Raw genomic sequence first — 14,671 nt, 5'->3', positions numbered from 1 at the left:
GAAAAATTTCTAGCTTGTCTGACTTAACCAAAAACACAGAGACAGAGAGGACCCAAATAAATAATATTATAAACAAAAGGAGAGAGTTCCAATATTGCAGAGCAGGCAATGAAGGATGAGGAGCAGAAAGGCAGTAAGTTTATAGTTGGCACAATGTTTATAAATCCCTGGATAATATTGAAAATAAATGAAAGAGGGCTAAATTTGGACCAATGATGAGAATTTCATGAATAAAAGATTATGACTGGGGCACCTGGGTGGCTCAGTCGATTAAGCATCTGCCTTCAGCTCAGGTCATGATCCCAGGGTCCTGGGATCGAGCCCCGCATCAGGCTCCCTGCTCAGCGGGGAGCCTGCTTCTTCCTCTCCCTCTGCCTGCCGCTCCCCCTGCTTGTGCTCTCTCTCTGCCTGTCAAATAAATAAATAAAATCTTTAAAAAAAAAAAAAGATTATAATTAATCTACTTTCATCCAAAGAATTTTTTTAAAAAGTTAATCCCTGGAAGAATACAAAAGAATTGACAGCTGTGGTTGACCCTGTGTAAGTAAAGCAGGTGGCTATAGAAACAGATATTAAGGAAGCTTTAATTTTTACTTTACTTGCTTGATAACTTCTGAATTTTGTAGCATGTGCTTTTATTGCCTAATTTTTAAAATTAAAAAATCAATGTAATATCAAAACATACATACACTCTCATGGCTGGTAATCTACCCTCCATAATGGAAATAAAACAATGACAATGTAAGAATGTTTACTGTATGACCATTTGTGATGAAAATAGAAACCACTGAACGTCTACAGTAGGAAATGGCTTAAAATACAGATATATATCCCATACTAGAAATATTTTGAGGCTTGAAAAATAATGAGTTAGATCTTTATGTATTCACCTGGGAAAATGTTCGCTATTATTTGTGCAAAAAGAAATTGCCATGAAATATGTCACTATAAGTGGTATAACCTTCCACACACATGCAATAAACCCTTCATATTTGCAGGTATGTTTGAGCAGGATGGAGCAACACTCACATATTGGCTATCTCAGGGATTTGTGAAAGGGGAAGAAATTGTTTTCATTTTATTTCTGCCACATTTCATTAGTTTCAGTAAAAACACTGTTTTATAAAATTTATCTCCAATACTGGGTGTTATAACAACCCAGAAACAGCACTGGAACCAGAGCAATTAAAAAATTTTACCTGTTGATTACTTTTCCATTTTCCCGCTTGAAGTTTTTTTTTTTTTCCCCAAGGATTACTGAAATAAATCAGTATTAATGAAATTCAGTATTTTACCAACTTTTACCTTGAAGACAAAAAGGAAAACCTGTATTTCTAAAAATATTATCATGATGCTAGAGTAGGATGGGGAGAGAGGAGAGGAAATCTTACTGGCATCTCAACAGTATGAAGTGCCTGATGTAGGTTAAATTGCAAGCCATGATTAAAGGCCTTTCCACACTCATAAGGTTTCTTCCCAGAATGAATTCTCTGATGGTGTGAGAAGCTTGAATGATAGCTAAAGGCCTTCCCACATTCCTTACATTCATAGGGCTTCTCACCAGTATGTATTCTCTGATGTTGAATAAGGTGTGAATGAAGTCTAAAGGCCTTAGCACATATCATACATTCATGAGGTTTCTCACCAGTATGAATTCTCTGATGTCTTTTGAGGTGTGAGCACTGTCTAAAAGTCTTCCCGCATTCCTTGCACTCATAGGGTTTCTCACCAGTATGAATCCTCCGATGTAGAGTAAGTTGTAAGCCATCACAAAAGGCCTTCCCACATTCATTACATTCATAAGGTTTTTTGCCAGAATGAATTTTCTGATGGTGAGAGAAGCTTGAGTGATAGCTAAAGGCCTTTCCACATTCTCTACACTTGTAGGGTTTCTCACCAGTATGAATTCTCTGATGTATGGTAAGGTGTGAGCGATGCCTAAAAGTCTTTCCACATTCTTTACATTCATAGGGTTTCTCACCAGTATGGAGTCGAAGATGTTCAGTAAGTTGAAAGCCACGAATAAAAGCCTTCCCACATTGCTTACATTCATAAGGTTTTTCACCAGTATGAAGTCTCTGATGTTGAGTTAGCTGTGATCGCTGCCTAAAGGCCTTCCCACATTCCTTACATTCATAGGGTTTTTCACCAGTGTGAATTCTCTGATGCAGAATAAGTTCTGAGCCGTAATTAAAGGCCTTTCCACATTCTTTACATTCATAGCGTTTTTCACCATTATGGATTCTCAGGTGTTGTTTAAGTTGTGAACAATGAATAAAAGCCCTCCAACATTCCTTACATTCATTGCACTTGCTACTATTTTGAATTCTCTGTTTAGTAAGATATGATGTATTAACAGTTTCTGCACATTCCTTACATTCAGAAAGTTTTTCTTTAGAATGAGTTCTTTTGTGATGACTAAAAAATAAATGGTAACTGAAGATTTTTCTACATTCTTTACACTCAAAAATTTTCTCTCTATTATAAAATTCCTGAGTGAGTAAAGTATGTTGGTTAAATATAGGCATGTGTTCATGGTTGATAACAAATTGCCTGAAATAGCCCTCCTGTTCCTGTTGTATCTCAAACTGACTACTGCATTCCCAAATATCTCTGAAAATGGACTTCTCAGGATTATGACTTTTAAATTGTTCCATGATAGCCCATCGGGATGTCTCTGTCTCATAAATGTCTCTTTTTGGAGATAACTTCTTGGCCTCACACCTGGACACCAAGTCTGAAAGATAAGAAACACATTTTAATTGCTGGCTTTGTGTTAGAAAACAAATAAAATATCTATGGTAGAAAAGAGAGATAACTGAAAAATAATTCACACACAAGATGAAAGGCTTGGAGAGCTCTTAAATACCATCATGCAACTGAATGAAAAAAAGGGTAAGGAGAACATAGAGAAATGAGAGCTCATAGGAGAAAGTGAGGGAGTTAATTAACAAGTCAAGTCAGTGGTTCTGAAATTTTTTTTGAAGATTTTATTTTTAGGCAATCTCTACACCCAACATGGGGCTCGAACCCACAACCCTGAGACCAGGAGTCAAACACTCAACCAACTGAGCCAGCCAGGCGCCCCAATGGTTCTGAAATTTTGATCTACCTCAGAATTTGTTGCAATTATGGATGTTTAGGAAACATTCTAGATCAAATGAATCAGTATCTACCAGAGTCAGTTTTAGAATGAGATCAACTGAATTAGAATCTACAAGTATATGTTTAACACTTTCCACCAGGCCAAAGGATTATGATATGGAGACTGCTAATTACCCCCAAATGTATATTGTATATTGATTGAACCCATGGTTTTTAATTGAGAACAACGCTGTCCAATATAAAACACTGCATTTCCCAGGCTCTTTTGCAGAATATGCGATCTAACTGAATTCTGCCTTAAAAAATGCATAAGTATTATATAGTAGTTTCTGAGATGTTAAAAGCCAACTGGCCCCTGTCCTATATCCTTTACTCTTCCATTTCCTCAGACTGCAATGTGGATGTGGTGTCATGTCACATAATGGTTTTGCAGAGCAGAACTTCCACTCCAGCCTGGACTTTAATGCAAGAGAAAACTAACCTTCTATATAGTTTAAGCCATTATTATTTTTGAGTTTCTGTCACATGCAGCCAAACCTATAACCAAATTAAAGTAGCTTTCTATTGAACTGAAATTTAAAAATCCAATTCTTTATTATGAGAACACAAGGCCCTCTGTGTACTAATAAGGCCTCACTTAGAGTCCATTTCCATTTTATTGGTGTGCTACAACGCTAACCTCCTTTCAACAATTAGGACATTCCAAAGTCTTTCTTATCTTAGAGCTTTTCAGAGGCTGTTTCAGAAGAAAAAGTTTAAGACTGACAGCTGTATAAAGCATCCTATTCTAACACAATTTATTTTTCCATTTTCCTAATGATGGACATTTGGGTTGTTTTCAATTGTTGGCTATTATGATTAGTACTGCTATGAACATTCCTGTACATTTCTTTAGGTGGAAATAGGACTCCTTTCTGCTAAATGTATACATTTAGGAGTGAAACTGTTGCATCATGGGATATGCATTTGTTCAGAGTTCACTGACACTTTCCAATAGTTTCCTCATTTTCTCATCAAATTGTAAAAGAGTTCCAGTTCCTCACATCCTCACCAACACTTGTTATTGTCAATCTTACATTCAGGCATCCTAGCAGATATGTTATGATACTGCATTGTGGTTTAATTTGCAATTTCCCTGATGGCAAGTGAGGTTGAGCACTTTTTCATATGTTTATTGGCCAACTGGATATCTTCTTTAATAAACTGCCAACTCAGGTCTTTTGTCCATTCTTACTGATTTTGTGTGTGTGGTAAAATTCATATAACATAAAATCTACCAGTTTAAACATCTGGAAGTATACAATTCAGTAACTTTTAATACATTCTCAATGTTGTTCAACCATCAGATCACTATCTAATTCCAGAACATTCTCATCATGCCAAAAAGAAACCACATATCCACAGTCATTTCCTCTTCCCCTCAGCTCCTGGCAACCACTAATCTGCTTTGCATCTCTATAAATTTGTCTATTCTGGAAATTTCATACAAATGGAATCATACAATATGTAACCTTTTGTGTCTTTTTTCACTGACTACAATGTTTTCAAGGATCAACCCTTTTGTAATATGTATCAGTGCTTCATTTCTTTTTTAATGGCTGAGTAATATTCCATTGTACATATATACCATTTATTATTTATCCATTCATCATTTGAGTGTCATTTGGGTAGTTCCTGGGTTGTACTGTTCTTTTTTCTTTGTAGGAATTCTTAATGTAGTCTGAATATAACCAACATATTGCAAATATCTTACTCGGCCTGGCATTTTCACTCTCTTAATGTTTTGATGAATAGAAGTTCCTAATTTTAAGGCAGTCTAATCCCAAGGTCATGAAAATATACTCATATTTTGCCTTTCATATTTAGACCTATAACCTACCTAAATTAGATTTTAAATTTTAAGATTTTATTTATTCATTTGAGACACAGAGATACAGAGAGAGAGAGAGAGAGAGAGCATGAGTAGGGAGAGAGGCAGAGGGAGAGGAAGAAGTAGGCTCCTCGCTGAGCCAGGAGCCCGATGCGGGGCTCGATCCCAGGACCCTGGGATCAGGACCTGAGCCGAAGGCAGACGCTTAACCATCTGAGCCACCCAGGCGCCCCACCTAAATTAGATTTTATGATGTGAGATAGAACTCAAGATACCTAGCTTCTGATGTAGTTATCCAATTGGCTCACACCATTTATTGAGACCATCCTCTGCATGTCTTTCTCTGTAATCCATTCCAATAAATATTTCAACTCCCATACCTATGTTGAAATATTTCTAAAGTCACTAATAAAATCACTTTGCCAAAATCAGTGCTCTAGTGCTAGTCATTACTCTACTCGACTCATTAGCAGCGTTTGACACAAATGATCAGTCCCTTTGCTTCCTATATACCATATTCTTCTGTTTATCCTTCTACCTTTGTACTTGTACTCAGTTCCCCTTAATGCATCCTCTTCTACTACCTGACCTCTAAATATTGGAATGTCCTGAAACCCAGGCTCTGGCTAGCCATCAATCTATACTCTTTGCCTATAACAGGTCTCACTTAAGTTCCAGTCAAATACTCCTAAGTCTTAAATTGATAATGCTGACTTTTTAAAAAAATGTGGCAAAATACATGTAACATAAAATTTACCATCTTAAAAATTTTAAGTGTACAGTTCAGCAGTGTTAAGTATGTTCACATTTTTGCACAACCAATCTCCAGAACTTTTTCAACTGAAACTCTGCACTCATTAATAACTCCTCCCCATTCCTTCCTTCCCCAGTTCCTGACATCCACCATTCTACTTCTGTTTCTATGGATTTGACTACTCTAGATACTTCATATCAGTGGACTCATACAGTGTTTGTCTTTTTGTGACTGGTTTATTTCACTGAGCATAATGTCCTCCACATGTTCATCCATGTTATAGCATGTATCAGAATTACTTCCTTTTTAAGACTGAATAACATTACACTGTATACATACGCATATATACATATAGACACACACATTTTGTTTATCTACTCACCTGTTGATGGACACCTAGGTTGCTTCCACCCTTTGGCTCCTGTGTATAATGCTGCTAAGAACATGGGGGTACAAACATCTGTTTAGATTGCTGCTTTCAATTCTTTTGGGTATATATCCAGAGTTAGAATTGCTAGATCATACGGTAATTCTCTTTTTAAGTTTTTGAGGAACCATCATACTGTTTCCCACAATGGCTACACCATTTTACACTCCCACTAACACAAAGGTTCCAATTTCTCCACATCCTCACCAACACTTGTTATTTTGCTTTTTTTTTTTTCTTTTAAGATTTTACTTATTTGACAGAGAGAGAGAATGAGCACAAGCAGGGGGAGCAGCAGAGGGAGAGGGAGAAGCAGGCTCTCCACTGAGCAGGGAGCCTGATGCAGGGCTTGATCCTAGGACCCTGGGATCATGACCCAAGCCAAAGGGAGACCTTTAACCCCTTGGTTTTTCATAGTAAACCTCCTAATGGATGTGAAGTGAGATTTCATTGTGGTTTTGATTTGCATTTCCCTAATGGCTAGTGATGTTAAGCATCTTCTCATGTGCTTACTGGCTACTTGTATATCATCTGTGGAGAAATCTGTATTAAAAATCTTTTCCCCCTTTTTTAAATTGAGCTGCTTGGTTTCTTTGATATTGAGTTGTAGGATTTCTTTATATATTCTGGATATTAACCCTTTGTCAGTTATATGATTTATAAATGTTTTCTCCTATTCCAGAGGTTGCCTTTTCACTCTATTGTGTACTTTTATGTATATACTTCTAGCTTTTATCTTGTATTCAATACAAGTCTAATAAAATTCCTACAATGTTGTTTGAAGAACTTGAAAAACTAGTTCAAAAATATATTTGGAAAAACAAACATTTAAGAATAGCCAGAACACTACTGAAAAAGATCAGAGTCAGAGAATTTACAATGCCTATGATAAAGACATCATAAAGACTTAAAAATTAAGACAATGTAGTATTCATATAGGGCCTGACTCATGGAAAGACCAGAAGCAGACCCACATAGAAAGCATTACAGATCAGTGATGAAAGAATAATTTAATAAATGATATTAGAACAACTAGCTATAGATATAAAAAAATTACTCTGGTTCCCTACCATACACCATAAATACATAAACTCTAACTGCATTAAAGACCTACAAGTTAAAGGAAAAACTGTAAAGTTTATGGGAAAAAATATGGATATATATAAAGCACACCTAAAGGTAGAATGGATTTCTCAAACAAGACACAAACAGGCTAACTAGAAAAAAGATAAAGCTAAAAGAAAAATGGGCAAAAGATCTGTTTAGACATTTCACAAAAGGAGAAACACTAATGCTAAACAATCATATGCAAAGATGCTCAAACTCACTAGAAATCAAGGACATTCAAATTAAGATATAATGTGATACCATTTCATACTCATGAGGTTGGTGAAACTTAAAATATCTAAGAATTTCACTCATTGTTAAGATGTTGAATCACCAAAATTATTCAACATTGCAGTGGTAATGTAAATTACTACCAACACTCAGGAAAACAATCTGGTGTAACATAAAGTTGAAGATGAACATGTTCTATGATCCAGCAATTCTAATAGTACATAGCCTGGAGAAAATCTTGTATTATGTGCTTCAGGAGACATGTAAGAATATTCATTGCACCATTGTGCAAACTAGCAAAAAATTACAAACCCAAATTATAACAACCAGAAATTTGTGGAATGAAATATTATACAGCTATGAAAATGAACTCAGGCATAAAACAATATGGGAAAATTATTATAAACCATGTGGTACAAAATAACCAAATCACAAAAAACACCTCATTATCATTTTTATAAACTTAAAAATAAGCAAAACACAACAAATAGTATTTAAGGGCATACACAAGTGTCATAAGCTATTTTTAAGAATGGAATAATCATAATACAATTCAAGATAATGGTTACCTTTAGAGATGTAGCAGGGGAAGGGACCAGGGAAAAGCATACAGGTAGCTTGCATGGCATTGGTCACGTAACAATTCCTAACTAAATCACCAGATAGACTCCTCAGATTAAATAAAACATTCCATTCTCTCTGGAATACATTATGACAGGATCCAGCAAGATCAGTGGTACTAGTTACTTGGCTACACGTATCCAAGACGATCCCAACAGCCAAGTTGTATGCCTGCCAGAAGTCAGCTGTATTTGTTACCCTCCCTGTTTATACCAATAGATGAAATGAATATGAAAACTGTTTCAGTAAACTAACTGTTTTGGAAAGATCACATAATGGCAATCACTTAAGAAAAAGCAAAAAAAAAAAATGCTACGAGAAAAAGATTGGTGATGGTGACATAAAAATGAAGTACTCCACACACACAGTCTTTAGGATCTTCCCCTTCTTTAAAGAAATCAAAGCAAATATCATAGAAAATGCACAGTCTAAAGTTCATTTTTAAAAAATTTTTTAAAGATTTTATTTATTTTAGAGAGAGAGAACACATGTGGAGGGAGGGGCAGAGGGAGGAGAGGGAGAGAATCTCAAGCAGACTCTGCCTTGAGTTTGGAGCCTGATGAGGGGCTTGATCTCAAGACCCTGGGATCATGACCTGAGCCAAAACCAGGAGTCAGACGTTTAACCAACTGAGCCACCCAGGTGCCCCTAAAGTTCATTTTTAAAGGAAAATTTAAAATCTCTATCACAAACCAAAAACCCTGGAAATTACCTATCATACAATAAAATTACTTTGAAAGCCTGAAGCAAGAAGGTCAATCGATTTGGCTTCTGTGGACTTGAGGAACTACCGTGTGGTGAGTTCCCTGGGGTTTCTTTTCTTTTTCCTGTTTTTTTTTTTTTTAATTCCACTATAATTAACATAGAATGTTACATTAGTTTTAGGTATACAATATAGTGATTCAACAATTCTATACATTACTCCATGCTCATCCAATTAAGTGTAGTCTTAATCCCCTTCACCTATTTCACCCATCTCCCCACCCACCTCTGGTAACTATCAGTTTGTTCTCTATATTTAAGAGTGTTTTCTTGTCTCTTTTTTCTTTGTTTCATTTCTTAAATTCCACACATGAATGAAATCATATATTTGTTTTTCTTTGACTACTTCACTTAGCATTATACCCTTTAGATCCATCCATGTTGTTGCAAATGGCAAGATTTCATTCCTTTTTATTGCCGAATAATATTCCATTGTATATATACACACCACATCTTCATCCATTCATCTATTGATGGACACTTGGGTTGCTTCCATATCCATGCTATTGTAAATAATGCTGCAATAAAAATGCTGCATATATCTTTTCAAATTAGTAATTTTATATTCTTTCTGTAAATACTCTGTGGAATTACTGGATCATATGGTAATTCCATTTCTAGTTGTTTTTTGTTTTTTTTTAAGATTTTATTTATTTATTTGACAGAGAGAGACACAGCGAGAGAGGGAACACAAGCAGGGGGAGTGGGAGAGGGAGAAGCAGGTCTCCCATTGAGCAGGGAACCCGACGTGGGGCTCGACCCCAGGACCCTGGGATCGTGACCTGAGCCGAAGGCAGACGCTTAACAACTGAGCCACCCTGGCGCCCCTATTTCTAGTTTTCTGAGGAAACTTCATACTGTTCTCCACAGTGGCTGCACCAGTGTGCATTCCAAACATGCATGAGGGTTCCTTTGTCTCTACATCCTCGCTAACACTTGTTTATTGTGTTTCTGATTTAGCCATTCTGATAGGTGTGAGGTGATACCTCACTGTGATATCTCATTATGGTTTCAATTTGCATTTCCCTGATGACCTGTGATGTAGAACATTTTTTCATGTGTCTATTGGCATCTGTATGTCTTCTTTGGAGAAATGTCTGCTAATGTCTTCTGCCCAATTTTTAGTTGGATTATTTGTATTTTGGGTGTTGAGTTGTATCAGTTCTTTATATATTTTGATACTAGCCCTTTATCAGGAATGTCATTTGCAAATGTCTTCCCCATTTGGTAGACTGTCTTTTAGTTTTGTTGATTGTTTCCTTTGCTGTGTAGAAGCTTTTTACTTTTTACTTCCAATAGTTTATTTTTGCTTTTGTTTCCCTTCTCTCAGGAGACATACAAAGAAAAATGTTGGTATGGCCAATGTGAGAGAAATTACTATGTGTGCTCTCTTCTAGCATTTTCATGGTCTCAGGTCTCACTTGTAGGTCTTTAATTCATTTTGAGTTTATTTTTGTGTATGGTGTAAGAAAGTGGTCCAGTTTCATTCTTTTGCATGTAGCTGTGCAGTTTCCCCAACACCATTTGTTGAAGAGACTGTCTTTCACCCATTGGATATTCTTGCCTCCTTTGTCATAGATTAATTGACCATATAATTTTGGGTTTATTTCTGGGTTTTCTATTCACTTCCATTGAACTATGTGTCTGATTTTATACTGTTTTGGTTACTACAGCTTTGTAGTATATCTTGAAATCAGCTATTGTTTCTTCAGATAAATTTTCTGCCCTTTTTTCTCTCTTTTCTGGGATCCCTATAACGTGAATATTATGCTTGATGGTGTTACTGAGTTCCCTTAGTTTATTTTCATTTTTTATTATTCTTTTTCCTTTCTCCTGTTTGGCTTAATAGCTTTCCATTATTCTCTCCTCCATGTTGCTGATCCATTCTTCTCTTCCTCTAGTCTACTACTTATTTTTAATTTCAGTTGAGTTCTTCATTATGGATTGGTTTATTTTTATGTTTTCTATCTCTTTGTTGAGGGTTTCACCGAGGTCCTCCACTCTTTTCACAATTCCAGTTAGTATCTTTATGACCATTACTTTAAATTCTCTATCAGTCATATTACATATCTGTTTCACTTAGGTCTATCATTGTGATTCTGTCCTGTTCTTTCATCTGGGACATATTCCTCTGTCTCTTCATTTTGTCTAACTCTCTGTGTCTGTTTCTATGTGTTAGGAAAGTTAGCTATGTCTCCTGCTCATGAAAGTGGTGGCCTTATGAAGAAGAGGTCCTGTAGTGCCCTGCGGTGCAGTGTCCTCCAACTAGAACCTGGCACTTCAGGGGTGTCTCCTATGTGTGTTGCATGTGCCCTACTGTTGTGGCTGAGCTACATTTGCCTTCAGTCTAGTCATCTGCAAAGGTTCTCTTTGCCTGTTGTGAGCTGAGTTTAGTCCCTGTGTTGTTAGTGGGCCAGTCTAGGGCTACTTTGGGCTTGAGTTGGGTCAGAGAGGTGTCTGCCAGAGATGCAGTAGCACCTAACTTCAGGGTGCTCTCCTTGTGTTGTTTCCTGAGAAGCTGTCATTGGTGAGCAGGGCCTATGATCAGATTAGATGTCTGCTCCAAGCCCACTGCTGAAGCCATAGTCGAACTGATGTGGTTATCTTCCCCTGTCCCCAGGGCAGGAGTCACTTTGGAGTGGTGCTGGCCCCTGTTGGAGGTGCTTGCACACTGTCACATTTGTGGCACCACTCTGGAGAACTCCTACCAGGCCAGGTTGGAGGGGCATGATCCAAAGGAGAACAAGGGGGAAGGTATGCGGTGTTAGCAAGGTTTGTACTGGTCTGCAGTGGGAGAGGACATGCAGCCACTCTGGAGAACTGCTAAGGGAGGGTCCACAGGAGAGCATGGGGGCAGGGCATGCTGTTACCAAGCTAGGTGGAGAGTGTGCATGCTGTGCTGGTTCCCACAGGTATCCATGTATCTATGCTGGGGGGCAGGGGAAAGAAATGGTGCCTGCCAGCTCTTTTGTTCTCAGAGAAGTCTCCCATAGATCCCTGACCCACCAGCACATATTCTGAGATTAGCAAATAAATCTTCCCCCAGGTGTTTGTCAAATTGCTGTTTCTATGCTATATATCAGCAGGGCTGTTTATTATGCTGTCTCTTTAAGGGCAGGGACTCAGTTTTCTATCACCCTCCTGGCTCTCTCAGAGCTGAGCCTGCTGATTTTTAAAGTTCCAGGTGTTAAGCCCAACTAATTTAAAAAACTGGTGAAGTTAGACACCTCTGGCTTTCAAAGCCAAATGTTATGGGGATTCATCTTCCCAGTGTGGGTCCCCCATGCCTGGGATGGGTTCTGCTCCTCTTCCTTGTCAGTGCCTGTGGTGTCCTTCCCTCCCACAGACATTATTACAGGTCAGTTTGGTTCCTGCCCACATCTCTGCCCTTCCTACCTTTTTCAATGTGGTGGTTTCTCTATACTTAGCTGTGGACAGTCTGTTCTGGCAGTCATCGGATCATTTTCTGGGTTATTCAAACTGATGTGGGTGTTATCGAGGTGTAGCTATGGGATGAGATAAGCTCAGGATCCTCTTACTCCACCATCTTCCCAGGAAGTTTGTCCCTGGGTTTTCTTTTTATTTCTTATATATCCCCATAATGGGCACTGGACAGCAGGCCTGCAACCTGGAACCATTAGCAGATGCACACACACACCAAGAAAAATCCACTCTCCAGCCAAAAGACTAGGAGGAAGGAAGCCCAAAAGACTTAGTGGAATCCCTAGCACCTGCTCCACAACCTAGACCCTAGCAACAGTTTCATCAGCCAGCTGCAGTAGCAGGAAGAATTCTGTGATTGATGTATCAGTAGCCACAGCAAGAGGAAGTCTCTTGATGTAAAAGCCAACAGATCAATTCACCCAGAAAGGTACCATTAGCAGAGTCTTGCATCTCCCTGTCCTCTGCCCAGTGGCATAAGGAAATCCATGCCCAGTGCCTTCTGTATCTCACTGAAGCTAAGTGTATCTCAATGGCTTCTGCCTCCCCCAACCCACAGAAGGTGGCCTAGCTACACCAGGGATTCACAGAAGTTTCTGTCCTTGCAGACAACACCAGCAGGCACTGAACAGGATTCCCAGCAGTACCAAAGATATAAAGCATATCAGAATAGCACTGAAAGGGCTCTGAAAACTAAGCTGCCATTAGAACTAAAGCTTACAAAAGTAGGACAGATCTATACACTAAACCTAACAGCATGACTCCCTGATAAAATAGATTGAAATAGACTTAAACAGAATCAAGACTCTCTTAACATAAAAACAAAAATGTCTACGATACAACAAATCACCTGTCATACCAAAAGCCAGGGAAACCAAAATCTGAAGGAGAAAAGACAATCAACTGAGACCAATACCAAGATTAATTAGATGCTGGAACTACCTGACAAGAATTTTATTTTATTTATTATTATTATTTTTTTTTTTTAAAGATTTATTTATTTATTTAACAGAGATAGAGAGAGAGCACAAGTAGGCAGAGCGGCAGACAGAGGTAGAGGGAGAAGCAGGCTCTCCGCCAAGCAGGGAGCCCGATGCGGGGCTCGATCCCAGGACCCCGGGATCAAGACCTGAGCCAAAGGCAGCCGCCTAACCGACTGAGCCACCCAGGCGCCCCTATTATTATTATTATTATTATTATTTTAGATTTTATTTATTTATTTGAGAGTGAGAGGGAGAGTGAGCACGAGAGAGACAGCACCAATGGGAGGAGAGGCAGACTCCCCGCTGGGCAGAGAGCCCAGTGACGTAGGGCTTGATCCCAGGACCCTGAGATCATGACCTGAGCCGAAGGCAGACGCTTAACTGACTGAGCCACTCAGGTGTCCCCTGACAAGGATTTTAAAGTGGTCTTCATAAAAACACATTGACAATCAATTACAAACTCTCTTTAAACAAATGAAAAAAACAGAATATTTCTGAAAAAAAAGTACTTACAAAAAAGAAGTAAATGCAATGAAAAATATAATAACTGTTAAAAAAGACACACTACTGGTCTCTAGAGTAGACTAACAGAAGCTAGAAATCAGTGAACTTAAAGACAGAATTTACTTCATCTGAAAAACAAAGATAAACAGACTTAAAGAAAAAAATACAGCCTCATTCCCTGTGGGACAATAACAAAAGGATTGGATTCATATCATCCAAGTCCCAGAGGACAGGAAAAAGACTGTGGGACTGAAAAAATATTTAAAGATATAACAGTTGAACTTCCCAAATTTCATACAACACAAATCCACAGATTCAAGAAACTCAGCAAATACCTATTAAGAAAAATCCAAAGAACTCAAAACCAAGACATCCATTTCTAAAAACTAGACAAAGAAAAAAGTCTTTAAAATAGAAATGCATATTATATATTGATGATAAAGAAATACCAATTCAAAAGACTAGATTTCTCATTTGAAACTATGGAGACCAAAAAGAAACAGCACAATAATTTTCAAGTACTAAAAGAAAAGAACTGTGAACCTCAAATTCTATACCCATTGAAACTATACTTGTTTTTTAAAGATTTATTTATTTATTTTAGAGAAAGAGAGAGTACGTGAGGGGGAGAGGAAGAGGGAGAGAGAGAAACTCAAGCAGACTCCGAGCTGAGCGCAGAGCCCAATGTGGGGCTCAATCTCACAATCCTAAGATCACAACCTGAACCGAAACCAAGAGTCAGACACTCAACTGACTGTTCCACCCAGCCGCCCCTCCAATGAAACTATTCTTAAGGAATGAAGAAGAAATACAGGCATTCTCAGACGAAGGAAAACTAAGAGAATTTGTTTTTGCAGACATGCCCT

The 14,671-nt window shown here is 38.0% G+C and overlaps 1 protein-coding gene across 6 annotated transcripts in view; it reads right to left on the bottom strand.

Annotated features, from left to right (window-relative positions):
* Nucleotides 1-737: 737 nt before the first annotated feature.
* ZNF461 (zinc finger protein 461) overlaps nucleotides 738-14,671 on the bottom strand; it is a 51,173-nt gene continuing 37,239 nt past the window's right edge. For 4 of the 6 annotated variants that reach the window (XM_036068032.2, XM_036068028.2, XM_036068030.2 and 1 more), the window contains 2 exons: nucleotides 6,112-6,165; nucleotides 738-2,737 (listed from right to left, as the gene is read on the bottom strand). In XM_036068032.2, coding sequence (XP_035923925.2) covers nucleotides 1,347-2,737; nucleotides 6,112-6,165 — 1,445 coding nt within the window. In that variant the 3' untranslated portion in view covers nucleotides 738-1,346. The remainder of the gene's footprint in view (nucleotides 2,738-6,111; nucleotides 6,166-14,671) is intronic. The other 2 variants (XM_036068031.2, XM_078063285.1) reach the window with 2 other exon arrangements.

This window comes from Halichoerus grypus, chromosome 15 (assembly GCF_964656455.1).
Source record: "Halichoerus grypus chromosome 15, mHalGry1.hap1.1, whole genome shotgun sequence".
Taxonomy (NCBI): Eukaryota; Metazoa; Chordata; class Mammalia; order Carnivora; family Phocidae; genus Halichoerus; species Halichoerus grypus.
The sequence above is the reverse complement of the archived record's forward strand: the minus strand, read 5'-3'. Positions and strand labels throughout refer to the sequence as shown.